This window comes from Salvia hispanica, chromosome 4 (assembly GCF_029641045.1).
Source record: "Salvia hispanica isolate PSC_SH4W2 chromosome 4, Shi_PSC_v1, whole genome shotgun sequence".
Lineage (NCBI taxonomy): Eukaryota > Viridiplantae > Streptophyta > Magnoliopsida > Lamiales > Lamiaceae > Salvia > Salvia hispanica.
Genome location: NC_142695.1, coordinates 15,615,716 through 15,633,685, shown reverse-complemented (window position 1 = coordinate 15,633,685; position 17,970 = coordinate 15,615,716). Strand labels below are relative to the sequence as shown.

The window sequence follows — 17,970 nt, the reverse complement described above, 5'->3', positions numbered from 1 at the left end:
GAGTCTAAAGACTTAATGAATACCGCTAGTGGAGGGAATTTCACCAAGAGGAAGGTAAGTGAGGCCCGGGAGATACTGGGACGATTAATTGATGCAAAAAAGGCATACGATTCACCTCGCACCATTCTACGGAGAGGAAGTGCGGATGCAGTAACAGTGCAAAATGAAGAAATATTAGATGCCCGAGTGGATGCAAGGATGGATGTTAGAATGGAACAGCTGGAGAAGACTATCCTAACCGCCTTGGGAAAGAACAACTCACCAGAAAAAGATAAACAAGCACTAGGTCCAGAGGATGGATACAATTGGTGCGGACCTCAAGGAGGGATGGAGTGTCCAGCCCATATAAATGCTGTAGGAAATTGGAACCAAAATAATCAGGACAGTAACTGGAACCAGTGGAAAATTAAGGACGCTCCATGGAGGGACAATCCATGCTTCAGGTGGTCCGAGGGGAATCAAAACCCTCAACTCCAGATCACTAACTCAGAAGGAAACCAAGGGAACCAACCCAACTGGTCCGGAAGGAATCAAGAGGGACAGGGCAACTGGAGTCAAGGAGGCCAAGGAAATCAACCCAGCTGGAACAATAGGAATCAAAATAACCAGGGAAGCTCATATGTACCCTCACACCAGAGGAACAACAACTATCAGGGACCAGGGACGCAATACAACAATAACCAAGGAGGTCAAGGAAACTTTCGCCCGCATCAAGGGGGTGGACCAAATCATGGTCAAGGGCCAAGTGGCAGTCAACAGAACACTCGGACCCAGAGGAATCTGGATGATATGGTCCATGACCTAGTGAATTCTCAACAACACATGCAAAACAACTTGATGGCAAACAATGACGTGGTTCACAAGCTCCAGGATGCTCAGTAGGAACACAAAGCCGCGATGGATCTGATGTCAAAGCAACTATCTCAGATCGCAACATCCCTGAGCGATATGCGAGGAAATGAGGGAAGGATTCCAGCCTCAGTAAAGCCACCAGAAAGGGCAAATATCAGCCAAGTTACCCTGAGATCTGGGAAAGCATACGAAGGACCTAAGCTTAAGGTAAGTGATGAAACGTCAATGCCGATGAGCGAAGAGGTTATCCACCCGGTCCAGCAAAAAGAAGAAGTTAGAGCAGAGGATGATCTTCAAGCCGGTGACTTGGGAGGATCGTTACCTCGGATGGCTAACCCATTTTTCTTAGACCAGGAGCCTGAGGTAGAAATTGAAAAAAAAGAAGATGGAGAGGCGGAAGAACCTTCTAAGGAAGATCCTACCAACACGATAAAGAGGGTGAAACCTTTTCCCTACCGAGGAGATGCCAAGAAGAAAAAGGACAACCCCGTGGATTTCATGGAGATCTTTGGAAAGCTGGAGATCAACCTCCCGTTCCTGGAGGCTTTGAAGCTTCCCCCGTTCAGCAAATTCATTAAGGAATTCATTGCAGGCAAGGTAAAGTCTGACGGGAAGATCGTGATCGGGGAGAATGTATCTGCAATAATTCAGAAAAGGATAATGCCTTCAAAGCAAACTGACCCATGTATGTTTACCTTACCTATCACTATAGGAGGTGTCAGAATAGAGCATGCTATGTGTGATTTAGGTGCATCTATTAATGTGTTACCGCTTTCCATATAAAAAAAACTGGTAGGAGCGAGAATGACTGATACGAAAGTGGTAATCCAGCTAGCTGATAGATCATGCATTAGCCCTGAAGGAGTATTAGAAAATGTGATAGTAAAAGTTCATAATTTTTTATACCCTGCTGATTTTCATGTGATAAAGATGAGTGACAACGAAACAGCTGAGTCTAGTGGCGTTCTTTTAGGGAGACCATTTTTGAGGACCGCTAAGACTATAATCGATGTTTTTGATGGCACCATCTGTTTCGATTACAATGGGGAGAAATTCACTTTCAGCATTGATGAAGTTATGAGGAAACCACTAGACGTGGAAAACCTCCATTTTGTTGATGTCATTAACCCCCTGGTCCAGGAGTTTCTTGAGACCGAACTATTACAGGAACGGGTGGACACCTCGGAAATGACTGAATCCATGAGGAAAGAAGTTGCAGGATGGTGTGAAGCAGTTATGGAACAAGGGCTATCTGACGGAGAAATCACAAAGGCAATAATGGATTTCTGTGGTGAGGCAAGATCCCCTGGGTCCAAGGAATCAGTTCAACTGGCCAGTATGGAAAAGTTGCCAGAGTTGGACGAGCTGGTCAAGAAAGGTATGGAGAAAAATCCATTACCCCCTGAAGTACCCCCTCCAAAGAAAGAATTGAAGAATCTTCCTTTGGGTCTGAAGTATGCTTACCTAGGAGAAGGCGAATCTCTGCCTGTCATAATCAACAGCCTTCTGACCCAGGAGCAGAAAGTTAAACTATTAGAAGTGCTGGGGAGGAACCAGAAGGCAATAGGATGGACTCTGTCTGATCTAGTGGGGATCAGCCCCGACCTATGTATGCATCACATCCGTTTGGAAGAAGGAGCCAAGGCATACCGAGATCCACAAAGAAAACTCAACCCCAACATGAGAGAGGAAGTCTTAAAGGAAGTATTGAAGCTGCTAGCCCTGGGGATCATTTACTCTATTCCCGATAGTGAATGGGTGAGTCCTGTCCACATGGTGCCTAAGAAATCAGGAATACAAGTGGTCAAGAATGACCGCAACGAGCTTGTGCCCACAAGGTTAGTCACGGGATGGAGAATGTGCATAGACTACAGGAAACTCAATGCAGCCACACGCAAGGATCATTTCCCACTACCCTTCATCGACCAAATGCTGGAGAGGTTGGCGGGAAAACAATACTTCTGCTTTCTAGATAGTTACAGTGTGTATTTTCAAATCTATGTCAACCCAGAGGATCAGGAGAAGACCACATTTACCTGCCCCTTTGGAACTTATGCCTACCGGAGAATGCCTTTTGGTCTATGCAACGCACCTGGGACATTTCAGAGATGCATGATGAGCATTTTCTCAGATTTGCTGGAAGGTTGCATAGAAATTTTTATGGATGATTTCACCGTCTATGGAGATTCTTTCGAGGCTTGCCTGGGGCACCTAGATGTTGTTTTGGAGAGATGCAGGAAGAAGAACCTAGTGCTAAACTACGAGAAGTGCCACTTCATGGTCAAGGAGGGGATAGTGCTGGGACATGTTGTATCAGAGAGGGGCATCGAGGTAGATCAAGCAAAGGTGGAAGTAATCTCTAAGCTTCCATACCCAACGAATCAGAAGGAAATTCGTGGATTCTTGGGACATGCAGGGTTCTACCGAAGGTTCATAAAAGACTTCGCAAAAATTGCCCAGCCCCTAACACGACTTCTGCAGAATGATGTGGAGTTTAAATTTGATGATAAATGTGAAGAAGCCTTCCAGCTACTCAAGGATCGTTTGGTCACAGCCCCGATAATCCGCTCGCCCAACTGGGATTACCCCTTTGAGGTAATGTGCGATGCGAGTGATTTTGCCATAGGAGCAGTTTTAGGCCAGAGAATCGAAGGAAAAAGTTATGTCATATTTTATGCCTCGAAGACTCTCAACCAGGCCCAGAAGAACTATGACACCACCGAGAAGGAGATGCTGGCTGTGGTGTACTCATTTGAAAAATTTCGGCCATATCTACTGGGGTCGAAAGCAATAGTTTTCACTGACCATGCAGCCATTAAATATCTCCTAGCCAAGAAGGAATCCAAACCAAGGCTAATCAGATGGGTGTTACTATTGCAAGAGTTCGACTGGGAAGTCAGAGATAAGAGGGGGACCGTATCCGATGTTTTTCCAGAGGAGCATTTGTATCACTTAGGGGAGTCCACTAGACCAATCAGATGGGTAGCAGTGCTAGCATTGACTGGACCCGAGGAGTCAAAGAAACGGAAAGGCAAACCAAATGATGAGCCTTGGTTCACGGACCTGGCAAATTATTTAGTCACTGGAGAACTACCTACTGCACAAGAAATCACTAGGGCCCAGAGGATGAAAATTAAAAGTGACTCTAAGTACTACTTTTGGGATGACCCATACCTCTGGAAGATGGGTTCAGACCAAGTTATAAGAAGGTGTATTCCAGAGTGGGAGCAAAGAGACGTGCTAAACCATTGCCATGCACTAGCGTGTGGTGGACATTTCGGCCCAAGAAAAACGGCAAGAAAAGTTCTGGACAGCGGGTTCTACTGGCCTTCGTTGAATAGAGATGCTTATGAGTTCTGCCAGAACTGCAGTAGGTGCCAACTGACCGGAGGGATTTCTATGAGAGATGAGATGCCACAGACTCCAATAATAGTTTGCGAGATCTTTGATGTTTGGGGCATGGACTTCATGGGCCCATTCCCATCTTTGTATGGAAATACGTACATATTGGTTGCTGTAGATTATGTGTTCAAGTGGATCGAGGCCAAAGCTACAAGTTCAAGCGACGCGAAGGAAGTCTCAAGATTCCTAAAGGCCAATATATTCAACCGGTATAGCGTGCCCCGAGCGATCATCTCAGACCAAGGGACTCACTTCTGTAATAGGACGATTGAAGCGCTGATGAGAAAGTATGGAGTCCACCATCGGTTATCTACTCCGTATTTTCACTTCAATTCCATCTCCTATTTATGGGAGAAGGGATTATTTTATTAATTATTTGATCCCTTATTTATTCTCTTCCATGAATAAATTCAAATATTCTAGCATATCTTACCATATCTAAGGAAATCTTGCCATATCTTATTTTAATTAATATTTGAAATTGATTCCGTGTGGAGGAATCAATATTAACGCTACTTTCCTAATTATTTGGGAAGGTTATTATTTTTATTCTGCTCCGTAATATTTTATTCTACTCCGTGAAATATTCAAATTAAATCATATGCTAATTAATAGCATAAAATTCGAACCCTACCCTATTTTCTCTCAAAATTAACGCCACTCTCCCTCCCATATCTCCTCAAATCTTTTTATTTATTTAATTATGAGATTATATCTTGCACTCTATAAATAGGAGTGAAACCCTAAACCTAAATCAAAAAAATCGCCCCCTCTCTCTCTCAAATTCACGCCTCCCACTTCCTCCACTCTTCTTCAACTTGTTTCCTATTTTATTCAAGGTCTCTTCATTCTTTACAAAGAATTGAAGTTGAAACTCAAGAATTATTAAAGAATCAAGGCTATTTCTTTGTTCAACCGTTCGTTCTAGCAAGAAAAGGTATTTTATTATCAATCTTTTCTCATCTAACCGATTAGTCGGTATTCTTGAACCCTCATGCATCTAGGTCGAGTGAAAAGGGGAAACCAATTGATGAATGGGATGCATGTGTGTGTGTACGTGGATCGTGTGTGTGTGCGTGTGATGTGTGTGCGTGTGTGATGTGTGTTGTAAAACACTCATGTGTGACATGTTTCGATAATAGATCTGGAGTTGTAGTGCGAATAGAAAGTGAAATAATCATGCCTTGATTTTGGAATGATTATATAAAACGAATCAATGGGAAAAATGGAAAACGTTGGGAACATGCATGATTTTGAGTAGATGTTTGAGACTTACTTGTGATACGCATAAATTAAAGGTGATAACTCGCGCTCTCGACGTGATAGCAAGAGGAAGAGCGTACTTGTGATCTAAGGAGTAGAGGTGGGCTTTATTTACTAAACTCTTTTATTACCAAAATATTGATTATGGTGTTATAAGGGTGGATTAAAATGTTATGTCATGCTTGTGATTGTTTTGGTTATGTTGTGTGTCTGATGTCTAGTTTGTGAGTCCGCTCCATTAGGCTATAGGGCTACATAAACGAATTCGGGTCTTAGTAGGGCCGCAAACGCTATCAGGCTAGTGTACACAGTTGGGATCGGGAGCCGTCCTTGCTAGTCGGCCGGTCTCGTGGGCGAATAGTGTGGCCACACTTTCGTCGCACTATGGAATTGTTGATTGTTGAGGGATGAATTGTTTGACTGGCCAGTCTATGAAATTATTTTGTGATACTCGATGATATTCTTTTATAAATGAAAACTCGAATTCACTAAGGTAAGGGTGGCATATTTATTAAAAATGTTTTGGCATGAGTTCACTGAGTATGCAGTTGCCCTGCATGTGTTTTCCCTATGTGCAGGTTGAGCGGCGACGAGCGGTTGGCGGTGTTGAGCAAGTTAATTGAATAACATGATCATATGAAATTCCGAGTGTAGTTGTGTCTTCATACATAGCTTCACCTTCCCTCTTGAATGCTTCTGCTGAAATATGAAACTTATCATCGTTTGTTTGAGTTTGAACTTATTCCTTTTGATTTAGAATATTGAGACATAATGCGTTTTTGGATTATATTAAACCCTTGTCTTTTAAGCATAATTTATGATATTTATCCATGATTGATTTTCTTGCTTAAGCCGTCGTCTTATTGCTTAAATAGTTCATTAATTACTTCGGTCAAATCCCTTTAAATGAAACCCTAGCCTATGATCTTGTTGCATTTAAGTCCGCCTAGGTAGCTATCGTCGTATTTATTATACCCTAGAAGGGCGGGTCGTTACAGAAAACCTTAGGCATCTCTAACTACACGGCAGTAGCAGGATTCGAACCTAGGTTCATTGTAGCATGATCTACCCCTCCGTTGCAAGCTGCACTGCCCCTGCGGGCAAATCCATGTATTTCATGATTCTTATTAATGGAGTATGTGTGTTTCAAAAATTACAATGCTACATTGTTATGTTTATAATTTACTCTCATCAAATATGTAATGCCACCAATCTTATACCAAAGCTTCACTGCTAATTGATCATATTCGTTTAGATCCAACGAGCTAACTCACAAATTATTATTGATACATTTCACGAGCGCAACCCTACATATGCAATTATTTGAGAAAATGAAAGAAACGAAAATACAGACATTATTTGACATGTAACCCAAATACAAAACAATAGTAAAATTAACGGAGCTCTTTGGCGTCAGAGGTGGCTATGGTGATGATCTTAGGCTCCCTCTTCATCTCCTCTTCCTTCACCTTTGGCACCGTTATCCTCAGCACCCCGTCCTCCAACCGTGCGCTCACCTTCTCCATGTCAGCATTCGCCGGCATCCTAAACCGCCGCCAGAACTTGCCGGCGGTGCGCTCCACCCTGTGCCAGCGCTCGTCCTTGACCTCCTCCTCCTCCGTGCGCCGCTCGCCGCTGATTAGGAGCACGCGGTTCTCCTCCACCTCGATCTTGATGTCCTCCCTCCTCATGCCGGGGACGTCCAGGGAGATCTGGTGCTCGCCCGCCGTCTCCCGCCAGTCCGCCCGCGCCAGAGCCACCGCGGTCTCGTCCACGGCAGCTCTGGCTGCGGCCAGCGGCGACTGCTCCAGGATCTGGAAGGGGTCGTCGGCCGGGGGCAGCATGAGCTCCCATATCGACCGGGGGCTCATGTAGGGCACGAGCGCGGTGGTTTCCTGCGGCAGGAGAAATGCTGCCGCGGCAAACAAGGCCATCGCCACCATTGTAAGCTTCGTTCCGTCCATGTGTGTGATGCTTGTTTGGTGTTACAATTTAGTTTGTGAAATATGGAAGTTTGGGGATGAATTTATAGGTGATGTGTACATGGTTCTAGAGCCACGGAGACAAGCTAGGGGCTTCTGGAACCTCTGAGAAATGAAACTTTATACTCTTAAAACATTTTTTTTTCTTTTGTCTTGAAGAAGTGATCATAAATTCATATCATTTCAAAAGTATTTAATGGTTATGATACATTTTTATGGATATGTTATAGTTTCGGACATATCAACATTATTTAATGGTCATAGATAGTATTACTAGTTTCCAATTGTCAAGTACTACAAAAAAAAATTGAGTTCGATAATTTTTTTGTATATTATCTTCTCTTTATATATTATATATTTATGATGAGTACTGATGAGATGACACAGCATTAAATTTTGATTTATTTTGATTTTGTACCTAAATTTTGATACCTAACCTTGATAACTCCTCATTTCCTCCGTATTGAGAATTTTGTAAAATATTTTATCTGTCCCATAAAAATATGAATATATGTCGCACACTGAGTTAAAAAAATCTAATGTCATTTCAGCCGTGAGTGGATAAATGGTCATTTTAGTATTGTTTGCATGGTGATTTGTAGTCGTGAGTTGATAAAGGTGTTTCTATTGTTTGTATTGTGATTGTGAGTCGATTATCACTTAAAACGTAATTATGTAAAATGATTATAAATAAATTGTGACAGGAGCTGAATATTGTTTGAGAAAGGACAAATAAATGTTTATATTTTATGGTACAGACAGACAAGAAAAATGTTCATGTGTTTAATTCACTTGGTAGAGTTGAGTATCAGCTTCTATTCGGAACATTCAAGTTTTGAAAACCTCATGTATAATCAAAACCCATACAATTTACACCCATTTCTTTGAGCCAATTGTTTTATAATGGGAATAATTCATTCACATGGCATTCCAGTGACTAGTTTTATTATATTGAACTCAACACGCATGCTCTGAAACATATAGCTTCAAGTTCATACATTTTGGCTGGTAACATCAATTTGGAAGATGAATCAATTCATTTCACGACAAAATAGTTGCAAAATAACAAAGTGTGCAACTTGCGTTACAAAATAAATGAACATAATACTCAACTCAAGAAACCAACCTTTTGAACTGAGTAATGCAATCCAGTGCCCGCTTGAAATCTTTGTCTTCCAGGGCAATGGTGAAGCGGCAGTAACCGGGAATTCCAGTCCACGACGCACTATTGATGCACAAACCGGTGCTAGTGAGCATCGACTCTCGGATGTTTGTGTCGTCAATCTTGATTTCGCGGCTCCCTGAGCCATCATTCAGCTTGATGGTCTTGCCAAAGTAGGCAGATGGCTTTGCTACAATGGAAACACCTGCTTCAGCGTTGAGCACCTCCCAACCGCTATTTTCAAGTGTCTGTCACAGCAAAATTAGTTTAAGATATACACATACAGCATATTTAGCCATGATTTGCATGACACAAATTGGCGAAATAGCTTACGATGCTCTGTGAATGAGTAAACATTTGAATGATTTACCTGCTTCAAGGTTTTAAATCTACTTCTCAGATTTTCCATCTGGTCTGCTATGCCGTTCAACAGATCCTCCCCGGAGTCCAGCAATTTCTTCACTGTGTACTTGATAGTGCTGTGGGGTTTGCTTACTCCACCACTGTTATGAAAAGCATCCACCAGAGAAGGCTGATTCATGAGCAGAAATCCAAATTTAAGCCCACTAGAAAGCATCTTGAAAAATAATCCCCCAAGTAGACATACAGAAGTGGCTGGATTAGCAGATGAAAGTTTCTGTAGTGTAGCTCCCAAGTTCCAGCCATCAAATCCCTTGGAATTATACTGCACCCCTGAGAATGAGGTATCCAGTATTATCCTCGCTCCGAACTTTGCGCACACAGACAATAATTTATTTATCTCTTCGTTACTGTAAACCAAGCCAGTTGGATTGATAGTTGGACCAGATATATAGATCCATGGTTTTTTAACTGTCTCCAAGGTGCGAGTGAGCCTTTCCTCAGTTAGTTTGTACCCAGCTTCCGGATTTGTTGGGATTGTTACGATGTTAGCTTTCAAAAATCTTGCAGCAGATACATAATTTCCATTTGAACCAGTGGGGAAGCATAGAGTCCCACCCTCTTGAGCGCAGCAGATTACCAAATTAGTGAAAAGTTCTGCAGGGGACCCAGCATATATGAACTCCGTGTTGCGGTCAGAAGAAAAGCCGTAACTGCTGCTAACCAGACGCTTAATGCCGTCCGTAACATCAGTCTCAGATTCTGTTATGTTCTGCCGGGCAAAACTCTCGAAGATTGCAGCCTTAACTGGTGTGGTTATTGGCAGAAAGCTTTGGTCGACATCCATGTGAACCAGAGAAGACTCATCAGATTCATTTATTGATAGCTCAGCATGATCAAGAACTGGGTTAGTCAAACTGCAAACTCCGTTAACCTTGGTAGCACCTGTCTCCTCAGCATTTCTCTAAAGATAATCGAATGTATAAGATATTAATTGCAATTTCTTTTTATTAGCTCAAGTAAAGGAAGCGGCATGTGCTATCACCAAATTTTACTTGATTGGATATATTATACAGAACCCGGGTTTAAGGGCTATAACTGCTGTGATTCTCTGAAAATCCTAGGGTCAAGCCGTCAAGTAGATAACAAGAAATTTTCTTATATCTGTGTCTATCATGAATTTATACTGCAGCTTTTCAAGCAGTAAGTTGGTGGTTATACATAGATAATGCATATAGTCAGTTTTCTTTTCACTGTTATCTTTCACAAAGAATAAAATTAAATATATGATGGTGAAGATCCTTAAGCACGAGCATACCTCTCAATTACATAAACCAATGAAATACAAATCTATGAACAACTTAACGAGAGAGTTCACGAACATACTGACCTGTACACGTGGGTGTCGATCAGCAAGCTGAAAAGCCAGAAGCTCATGGAAAAGACAGCCATAGTAATACTGACTAATTATTGCAGTACTTCCCTGTAGAAGTTCAACTGTCCTGCACAGAGCTTTGAACATTTCCTTGTCCTCGGATATCACAAAGGCCACTTCCAAATCCTTATAAACCTGGATTGCAGAGAAAAAACAGTTGGATGATATATTACCAGAAGATTAATCACTACAGAGGATTAATCACATACAACAAGCATAAACTTTTAAGATGATTCATCAAGCATCAAATAAATCACCTGATTCTTCAGTAAGCCACAAACGACTGTCGCATGTGGAGGCAGAGGACTTCTTGCAAGATATTTGAGGACTCCATTGGAACTTGGAAGACTGGATAGTACAAAGTGGTCAGAGATATCCACAAACAATCGACACCCAATTTCTCTTGTCGTATCTAGTAGATGCTCAAAAGCTGAACTAGTAACGGACTCAAATTGGCCCATTCCAGTCACTACCACTTCTGGCCTTAGCTTCTTTATTAGGTCTACCATCAAGTCTGACTGGCGTGGTGCTTCAATGACTGTGATAACTACCTCTGAGTTTTCACCAGTTTCTCTCTTCTGCAAAACAAAAAAGGAACTTGTGAACAAAGAGGGGCTTGCTGCAACTATCAGATTTAGTGACAATGAAAAGAACTTCTGGAAAGCCTCTTCGCACATCAGAATTTGAAATAAGAAAACTCATACTAATAGTACAAACATGAAACCATCACTGTCAAGATTTCTTTCTAGTTATCAGGTACATATATGTATGTTACACATAAGTAATGTAGTGAGAAAGAAGGTTTAGTCACTATGAAGGCGAATACCAGTGCAACACACCACCTTTAACTATCCTCTAGGAAAAATGTCAGGCTAGAGGACAATGCATTCGCTTACATTAAAAGGATTAGTTTTTGTTTATCCTTGTTATAGTACATAAGCCAAGTGTACCAATTAAATATCTAGCCCTAACAATAGAATCTCAAAACCTAAGAAGAGAAGGCAAAAAGTCATGATGATAAATGAGAGAGAATTAAAATAGAAATTAGCATCAAAATACCTCAACATTTTTTAAGCTTGTCAGCCATTTCTTCGGTAAATATCGCGACAATTGTTCATCAACAATAGCCAGGTGTGGAGACAACAAATGTAGAGCACTTTCAATTGCCACATTCCTTGACGGAAACACAACAATATTCTGGCCCACAAAGTAAGAAAAAGAAAAGAGAAACAAATTAGATGATAGGGAAGTTTCAGAATTTACTTGTGTATTGAAGAAATATTGTTTAACATTGATATGAAAGTGCAAAACTGGCGATTAACACAATTCTTGAGTGAGAAAAATATACATGGGCTAACAATTGTGTTAAAATTCTAATATCTTGTCCCACATCGGCTTGGTGATGATCCTAGCTTCTCTATATAAGTGTGGATAACCCTCCCCCTTATGAGGCCTTTTAAGGGGTGAGTGGCCCATTTCTAATATGGTATCAGAGCGGGCCCAAGCCGATGATGGATTTATTCTCTTTATCTCTTCTCTTGCCTACCCACGTGATGGAAGTCCGATGTGTCATTCCGGCCCACATGTGAGGGGGCGTGTTAAAATTCTAATATCTTGTCCCACATCGGCTGGTGAGTGGCCCATTTCTAATAAATTGTGTTCAAGAATTCCAATCCAGTGTTGAACACACTTGAGTGAAACCAAGATACAAATTTAATAAAGTTGAAATATAACCAAATTTGGCTTTTTTCAAAGATATTCTTTCCTTTCTTGGAAAGACCAAGTCATATACCAAACCACAAAAGGACTTGTAAAAAGAGCCATATATACGAGATAAGTGACCTAAGTCCGTCCATCAAAGTAAAATCATGACAAACATATATATACTTTTGACACTCAGAAGTCCAAAAACTAAAAATTTCACTAAGACCTAATGCAAAGTTCTCTTTCCTACCTTGCTTAATGACTTAGTTATATAGGCAAGAATCACAAGTGAAGCAAGATTCTTTGAGGTTTAATATAGTTTATATTTTCTCTACTAATTATTTCAACTCTTGGAGTACTAAGATATATGTGCTTATTCAGCTTCACAGGGCACAGTTGCCTACTGTATCATGATGTGATTGAGATCAAAGTCCAAGCAAAACCTAAAAATGAAGCACTAATTTTGTGGAGGTGGTTCCTAGTAATAGCTTTCTACATATCGCATGTGTTGAGTTTTTTTTAACGAACACTCAATAACAACAAGAACTCCACTATGCATTATTGACTCCCTCTGCTGACCTGACCACTCAACAAAATTGAGATTGAGAGAAGGAAGAGTATGTAAAGGACTAGACTAGGTTATTGCATTAAGAGCTACTGTTTTTCCTCATTTTCCATGAAACACTTTTCCACCTTTGGCGAGAAACACTATTAAGAAGATTGGTTACTATAATTTGAGAAGTTCACTAGTATTCAGTTCAACATGTACACTATCAATCAATCATTCACAAGGAATTGTGACTTTGAGAATGAGTATTCGTGTTAAGGTTTTAATATTGAGTTTCAAGTTCCAACTTTTCAAAATTAGCTGGTATTTGCACAAGAAGAAGTTATATTAAAGAACCTGACAAGGCTTTAATCAAATCAAGAATTAAAGAACCTCCAATGAATTTTAGGTAACTCAAATCACAGCTGACAATAATATTGTTGTACAGTTAGTAAGTTGAGAGTAGCAATGTTCCTTACATCTGCAGTAAGTGGGATGTGATGGTATGTATTCATAAAGTTGGCAATAAGCCCCCGGAAACGCCTACTTCCTGCTGGTGGTTCATAAGGAAAAAATGAGAGCTGTTTGAGAACATTAGCAAGATGAGCAAGGAATGGAATCTTCTCATCTGCAACAGAATCTTCTTCAAAAGACAAGTCTAAGGAGCTCCTGATATCATCCAGTCCGTTCGTGAGAAATTCAAATATCCTTTTTACCTGTCAAGCAGCAAATCAGCTTAAGGCTCACTATCTAGCAGGAACACATCCATTTTTGTTTTTTTAATAATAACTCTTAATCATGAAGAAGATATGAAACCTGGTTAGGTTGTCGGAGTTGACAACTATATACTGACAAAGCATGAGAAATACGACCACCAGCTTTTGCATATGCCCATGCTGTTCGTGCACAAATTGGTTGATCTCCAGAAAGTCCCATAAAGAACTCAAAACGGTGAGGACTATTCTTTTCAATTTCAACTAGTGCAGAAATATCTGTATCAGCAGCCTGCAATAGAAAGATTTCTAAAACTTCTGTTCCTGCATGGATTTAAAATAGTTGGAAAGTTGGGGTAGAACCTGAAGAACTTTAGTCTGCCAAATCTTGTCAACTTGAAGACCACGGCGTTCGAACAAACGTTTGCACACAGCTTGGCCAGGGCGACCTCCCATATTAAAGATCATAATACCCAGAGGTTTTATTACAGATATCCCTTCCTCGACGGCCCTCGCAATGAGACCTAAACCAAATTGGTCCTCCACAAAGCCCTGAAAAGAACATATACTAGCTCAAGAAACAAGTGAAGACATCTCTTTCTACGTTTTAAACAGACAAAGAGCACAGTAGAAAACTCTCTCTGATAGAAAAAACACAAACATCACAGACACAATGAGCCAACGTAATCTGCAAAGAACCAGAAGGCATGACCTTGTAGCAGATTATTAGTGGAATAAGCTTTGCCATGGAACACTCTAGTTGAACAAAGACCTAATAAAACTCTAACTCTGTTATAGTACATTGAAGGGTGTGTTAATACAAATGTTGCAGAAGCAAACTAGAAAAACTATAGTCTGCACAGAGATGGAACTTCATGCGCTAAACGAAATGAAGACATAAATTTTCACGCATCAGTTAATTCACTCCATACCATCAGCAATCAGTACAGGACCTGCAACTAATAGTCTATTTAAATTATAAAGGTAACAGGCATGAAGAGTAATCGACGAAGAATAAAGAGGATAAATAAAAACTTGACAGCAGATTGGTGAGTGATAACAGATCAGGTCTAAGTCTTAGGAAATAAAAATCTATGGTTTCTTACAAAATCATTTTCATGTGTACCATGACTCAAACTGGAAGTGTGAGTTTACAATATTTACTTTGGCTTGAAACATTAGAACCCATCTATTAGACTTCAGAATAGACAGATGATATAACAAGTGACCTGAAGAGCGCAGTAGTTGCTTAAAGAATGTAAGAATTCTTCACTAGCATTCTCCGTAATCATTTTGGACATTGCATCTGGATTAGGGTTCAGAATCTGAAATGACAAAAGCACAAAAAGGAAGATAAGAACATTTGAAAGAGTCTCCATATCACTTGAAAATAATCCCATTATGTGGAAATAACTGTGTTGTATTTTATGAACAAGAAAAGCATGATCATGCAAACAATTTACACAGTATTTTACAATTAATCATGATACCTGTGGTATGCATCCAACAATTCTCTCAAGTTCTATGTTATTATTTCTGCAGTAAGATAGCAAATCAGATTCATAAAACTCAACCCTATCGAGTAAAGTTTTATTCTCCGCATCATAAATTGGCTGGCCACTGCCATCCAGAGCATTCAAGTAGAGGTTTATCCATGATATCTTCACCGCTCTTGGATTGATATCAAGCCCATACACCTGAAAATAGTATTGAAACACATTAAGATTCCTCATTGCCCTGATTTCCAAGTCCCAATCAAATATAAGAATACATGCATAACAAGATAGACTCCATTAAACGTCAAGATAAAACAGTTAGTATGTAAGATAAAGGGATCGTGAACCTTTGATGGTAACCACTTCTGCGCAATTGCAATAGATATCCATCCATTTCCACAGCCAAGTTCAGCTAGTGTCCTGTCCTTAAAAATGGCATCCGGGTGCCTATTGAGCCCCTCATAGAAAGTGAAGGACCAATCCTCGGGTACAAAGATGCTGGGTATCACCATCATTGTAAGTTTCTTCCTCTTCTGGACACCTGCACATGAAGATATGATGAGTTCAAGTCCCACATTGAGACTCTAAACTCCTCCAGGTCAGTGACCTTCATCTACTCCAAATTCAATGGTAATGAAAGAGAAAATAGAAACAACAAGAACTAAATAAGGGAAATACGAAAATTAATAGAGATACAATGTTTTGAGAACACCATAATTTCTCCACTATCAGATCCAATTGAATAGCATTCTGCTTTACTTTGTGATAAAAATAAGCACATTCTGTTTTCATATTAAAGTGGTTACTGTGCAATACTGGCCCTCCCCCAAGCAAAAGAACTCCACAACTACAAAGGGGCTGTCTGCCTGTCTCCAACAGCACATTCAAGGATCTACAATGAATCTCAAGTTTGTTTCCAGCTACATTTACAAACCAGATTCCTGAATCACATTTTAACGTTCTTTTGCTATGAGATATGTCACAAACTGTAGCTCATTAATCCTTGCATGATATGAATGGCTATAATCTGTGCAAAGGTTGTTTCGCGCAGAGCATAAGATAAACCGAAACAACATTCAAAAACCTAGAAGATTGACCGCCAGATCATTCTCAACAACAGCAAAAAAAAAAACATAACTCTACACTCATTTAGTCAAACAGCAGATTTTCACTTTTCAGGAACAGGAAGTATCATTATGCTAGTTTCGTCAGCCTAACAATTATTGGATCTCAATTTTCGATTAAAATTGGCCCATCCGTTTTGTAAACTCCAAAAACGAAAGCGTGAATTGACAGTCGTCGAAGTTGACAATTAACTCTTTTCCTGAAAACATATCTCAAATTCTACCCCACATTAAACTTTGCCCGCACAAAATCTCACTAAAATTCGCAGCGGATAGTATACACACACGTACATCTATACGTATAATAGATCGTATACCTTCGTATTGCTCGACGTAGATGTCCTGAATTTGGAAATGGTAAGTCTGGAGGCAGCGGTCGTTGTCTTCCTTTGAGGTGAACCGTTTCTGGAGTTCCGAGAGGAAGATCCGAGCGTCGGTTCGGGTAGTCGGATTCTCGAGCCGCTCCAGGAGTGATCGCAGCGCACTGTAGGCTGCATCACCGGACTGTTTGCATTGTTTCAGAAAATCTTCCATGATCACCGCAGTAATTGCGTGTTCTCGCCCTCACAGACTCGAAGAGAAGGAGATGGAGCTCTATTTTGCGATGTTTCTCTGTGTGTGTGAGAAGTGAGATATATATACACGTTTGTATATGTATCACTGTCGTATACAAATATGTCAAACTTGATTGGTCACTGAATCACTGGTGGTCATTGAAAAGATTCCATTTTTCATAAAAAAGAAAATTATTTATAATAAAATTAAATTAAGATCCATCCAAATTCCAAATGGTAAATCCTACTCCCTTCATCCCGCAACTGGAGACCTATTTGGTTATGACACGAGTTTTAAAAACTGTAAAGGAAAATGGGTTGAATAAGTTAATAGAACATAGATTTCACTTATATATATTAGTTTTATAATAAAATATAAGTGAAATAAGTTGGTGGAACGTGGAGTCTATTATGGTATAAATGAAATATGACTCTTATTACGGGACGGACCGAAATTGCAAAATATGACTCTTGTCGTGGGACGGGGAACCTATATCACTTTTAAATAGTACTACTGCTTCGATTTAAATATGCCTTCCACTCTCTAAAGTCTCACTAATTATTTTTATGTATACATAAAATAAAATTTATACATCTAAACTTTTGTACTACTATTATTTAGCTTCAACAAAACTAATTTATCTAAATTAATAAACAAGTTTTAATTAATTTTTAATCACAAAATAAACAGATCTTTAATTACTAAATATTATAATTGGTTTATCTAAATAATGATTCAATACATCTCTGTTTGGATAACCATAAATAAAATAAAAAACAAAAAGATGAGAAAACCAATGTGTGCTCTAATGTGCTGACTTTTTACTCCATCCGTCCTTATTCAAATATCCATTTTGATTCAGGGTAAATTTTACAAAATTGTTTGATCTTATATTATACGGAGTATATGTGTGTAATGATTTTGTAGAGTATGATATAAATTTATAAAAAATAAAAAAAATGTAAATGAGACTTTAAATCTTTTATTTACCTAAAATGGAGCAATGCAAACAAATTATTTGTTTTGTAATTCGATACTAGTAGTATTCTTATTATTTAGGCGTCACATGATGGCATCACTAAAAGGGAGTTTCAATGAGTACCACGCATGCCGGCAAAATTCGATAGCACAACCTTGATTTTTTTTTTAATTTAGTTACTATTGCACTTGGTATATGGGTAAAAAAGCTTAATATGCTAAGTACATAAAACATCAAACAATGTGGACATTGTTACAACATATTGCAATATTGTGTTAAAATTACAAAATTATATTATAAAATTCACGCATTATGATTTATGGCAATATTGCCATGGCCTACTTAAATGATTTGCATTCCCACTTGGACAATCGAGTCAAGTCAATGAAATGGATC

The 17,970-nt window shown here is 39.6% G+C and overlaps 2 protein-coding genes across 2 annotated transcripts; both read right to left on the bottom strand.

The window, feature by feature from the left end:
• Positions 1-6,767: 6,767 nt before the first annotated feature.
• On the bottom strand, positions 6,768-7,532 carry LOC125196566 (18.1 kDa class I heat shock protein-like). The gene has a single exon (XM_048095129.2). The coding sequence runs from the start codon at positions 7,479-7,481 to the stop codon at positions 6,912-6,914; it is 570 nt and encodes a 189-aa protein (XP_047951086.1). The 5' UTR covers positions 7,482-7,532; the 3' UTR covers positions 6,768-6,911.
• An 895-nt stretch (positions 7,533-8,427) lies between these two features.
• On the bottom strand, positions 8,428-16,662 carry MMT (methionine S-methyltransferase). Its single transcript, XM_048094536.2, has 12 exons — positions 16,358-16,662; positions 15,264-15,457; positions 14,911-15,117; positions 14,650-14,745; positions 13,784-13,972; positions 13,524-13,712; positions 13,187-13,423; positions 11,516-11,653; positions 10,714-11,034; positions 10,412-10,591; positions 9,032-9,985; positions 8,428-8,909 (listed from the first exon to the last, which is right to left on the bottom strand). The coding sequence occupies exons 1-12, from the start codon at positions 16,572-16,574 to the stop codon at positions 8,613-8,615; spliced, it is 3,219 nt and encodes a 1,072-aa protein (XP_047950493.2). The 5' UTR covers positions 16,575-16,662; the 3' UTR covers positions 8,428-8,612.
• Between the last annotated feature and the right edge of the window lie 1,308 nt (positions 16,663-17,970).